At 48.6% G+C, this 2,500-nt stretch overlaps 1 protein-coding gene across 1 annotated transcript in view; it reads left to right on the top strand.

Annotated features, from left to right (window-relative positions):
- The window catches only part of hmcn2 (hemicentin 2), a 152,926-nt gene that overhangs the window by 126,142 nt on the left and 24,284 nt on the right, over positions 1-2,500 (top strand). Inside the window, exons 52-53 of the mRNA XM_076270721.1 lie at positions 172-308; positions 1,080-1,221. Of these exons, the coding sequence (XP_076126836.1) occupies positions 172-308; positions 1,080-1,221 (279 nt within the window). The remainder of the gene's footprint in view (positions 1-171; positions 309-1,079; positions 1,222-2,500) is intronic.

Below are 2,500 nucleotides of genomic sequence, written 5' to 3'. Positions count from 1 at the left end.
GTACTAATCTGACCTATAGGAAGGACACAGTGTGTGAGGTCAGTGTGAGGTATTGGAGTTGTGGTACTAATCTGACCTATAGGAAGGAGACAGTGTGTGAGGTCAGTGCGAGGTATTGGAGTTGTGGTACTAATCTGACCTTGAGGGAAATAATGACCTTGTGTGTTTCAGTTCCGCCCACCCTCCTCGGCTCGGATGATGTCAGAGTGGTCTCCGTCCCGAAAAAAGGTCACCTGACCCTGGAGTGCCAGACGGGGGGAGAGCCGCCTCCCATGATCGAGTGGTACAAGGACGACGCCAAACTGCAGGTCAGACCTGGAGGGCCACGGCGCCATGGGCAGCCTGGGCCGGGGTTGGCACGGGGGTAGCGGGGTGGCATGGGGTGGCACGGGGGTAGCGGGGTGGCACAGGGGTAGCGGGGTGGCATGGGGTGGCACGGGGGTAGCGGGGTGGCATGGGGTGGCACGGGGGTAGCGGGGTGGGGGGGGGTGTTCTGGACTCTTCTCTTCTGTGTTCTGGACTCTCTTGGGCAGCCGTGGCCTACTGGTTAGCGCTTCGGACTTGTATCCGGAGGGTTACCGTTTAGAACCCTGACCAGTAGGCACGGCTGAAGTACCCTTGAGCAAGGCACCTAACCCCTCACTGCTCCCCGAGCGCCGCTGTTGTTGCAGGCAGCTCACTGCGCCGGGATTAGTGTGTGCTTCACCTCACTGAGTGTTCACTGTGTGCTGAGTGTGTTTCACTAATTCACGGATTGGGATAAATGCAGAGACCAAATTTCCCTCACAGGATCAAAAGAGTATATATACTTACTTAAAAGGGCTGTACAAAATACCTTCATAACTTCTTCACCTCCAGTAGGAAGGATTTGGATGTCCAGAAGGAGATTTAAAAATATATTTTATTAACTGATGTATTGTGGGATATTGTTATGATGATTGAACTAATATGAACTAATGTCTCTCTGTCTCTCCCTCTCCCTCTTTCTCTCTCTCTGTGTGTGTGTGTGTGTGAATGCGTGTGTGTGTGTGTGTGTGTGTTTGTGTGTATGAATGCGTGTGTGTGTTTGCTGTCTCCAGCCGGGCGGTCGTATCCAGAGCATCGCTGGCGGTCAGATTCTGGAGATTGCGGACGTGCGGTCGGAGGACAGTGGCCAGTATAGGTGCATGGTGACCAACATCGCCGGAAGCTCCAGCCTCTTCTTCACCGTGGAGATCTTATGTGAGATCACCGCCTCACCTGTCTATAGATCACACCTTTACCTGTCTCTCACAGCCTCACCTGTCTATAGATCACACCTTTACCTGTCTGTGTCTCACAGGCTTATCTGTCTGTAGCTTATACCTTTTAACCTGACTCTCACCAGATGAATTTTGTTCCGCCTAACTCCGTTTAGCTCCACTCACATCCATCTGGGATCGGTTCCGTTGAGAATGATTTCAGCACCAGATTTTATGGTAGAGCCAATCAGGACACAGGGCGGGAGTTTCATAGATGTGACGTAGCGTAGAAGCGACTGTGAGACTGTTCTCAGCGTCACGGGTTGGCTTCGATGTGAGTGGTTGAAGTAGCACGTCAATAGATGACGGACAAGTGGCTTATCCAATCATATGCAAGGATTTTTTGATAAGGCCCAGCCTTCTGAAGCACCACTCCAATGGATTGATCCCAGATGGATGAGTGGAGCTAGGCGGAACGAAATTCATCTGGCGAGAGTCAGGTTACATACCTTTACCTTTGGTATTATTAACATAAAGCATGAAGATTGTATGTAATTATACATAATTGTTATGTTAAGATAACAAACACACACACAGGTGAACTGATGTAACTGTGTCTATAGCTGCCTTCAGACATACAGTAGGTGTAAGTCCACATGTTCTGCGGATGTCAAGCAGTTGGCCCGTTTATCCGACATTTGGAACTCTGAACTTAGCCCGCTCGTACACTACTCTTCTCCTAGTATTTCCGACGGACATTACCGTATGTAAAGAGCGCATGTCTGATGGAAGTGAAGAACATGCACAGATTTTGTTCATGTGCGTGTTCAACCACATTCAACCTGTTCAGCCACGTGGAGATTCTGCTCATGTGTGTCACTGTCGTTCACACATAATGTCTGCATGTTAGCATCATATCTAAATCACCCGAAGGGTCGGCCCTCCGTTTGACAAAGGTCCGCTTATACTGCGGAGGACGTGTCTGAAAACAGCTATTGTTTCATCTTCCTGTATCCATTAACCTATAGCAGATTCAAAGCATGGAGATCTGAGTTCAGCTCTCAGTTTATCATTGTTTAGTCAAAGCAATGCCATGCCCATAAACATTGACCTTGGTGACGTTGGAGATTTGAGTTGAGCTTGTAATAGTTTACTCAAAGATTTGAGCTTATCATGCTTTAGTCAAAGCATGTCTGGAAACATTGACCTTAACCAATCTCAAAGGCAGCAAACTCTCCAAAGAATTTTTACTCACAATGGAAATATTTACTCAACATGGG

Source organism: Alosa pseudoharengus, unplaced genomic scaffold, assembly GCF_046254945.1.
Source record: "Alosa pseudoharengus isolate Yale_2024_CS ecotype anadromous, Long Island Sound unplaced genomic scaffold, YU_APseudo_1.1 YU_APseudo_1.1_scf_6, whole genome shotgun sequence".
NCBI lineage: Eukaryota > Metazoa > Chordata > Actinopteri > Clupeiformes > Clupeidae > Alosa > Alosa pseudoharengus.
This window is presented reverse-complemented; position numbering and strand designations above follow the sequence as displayed.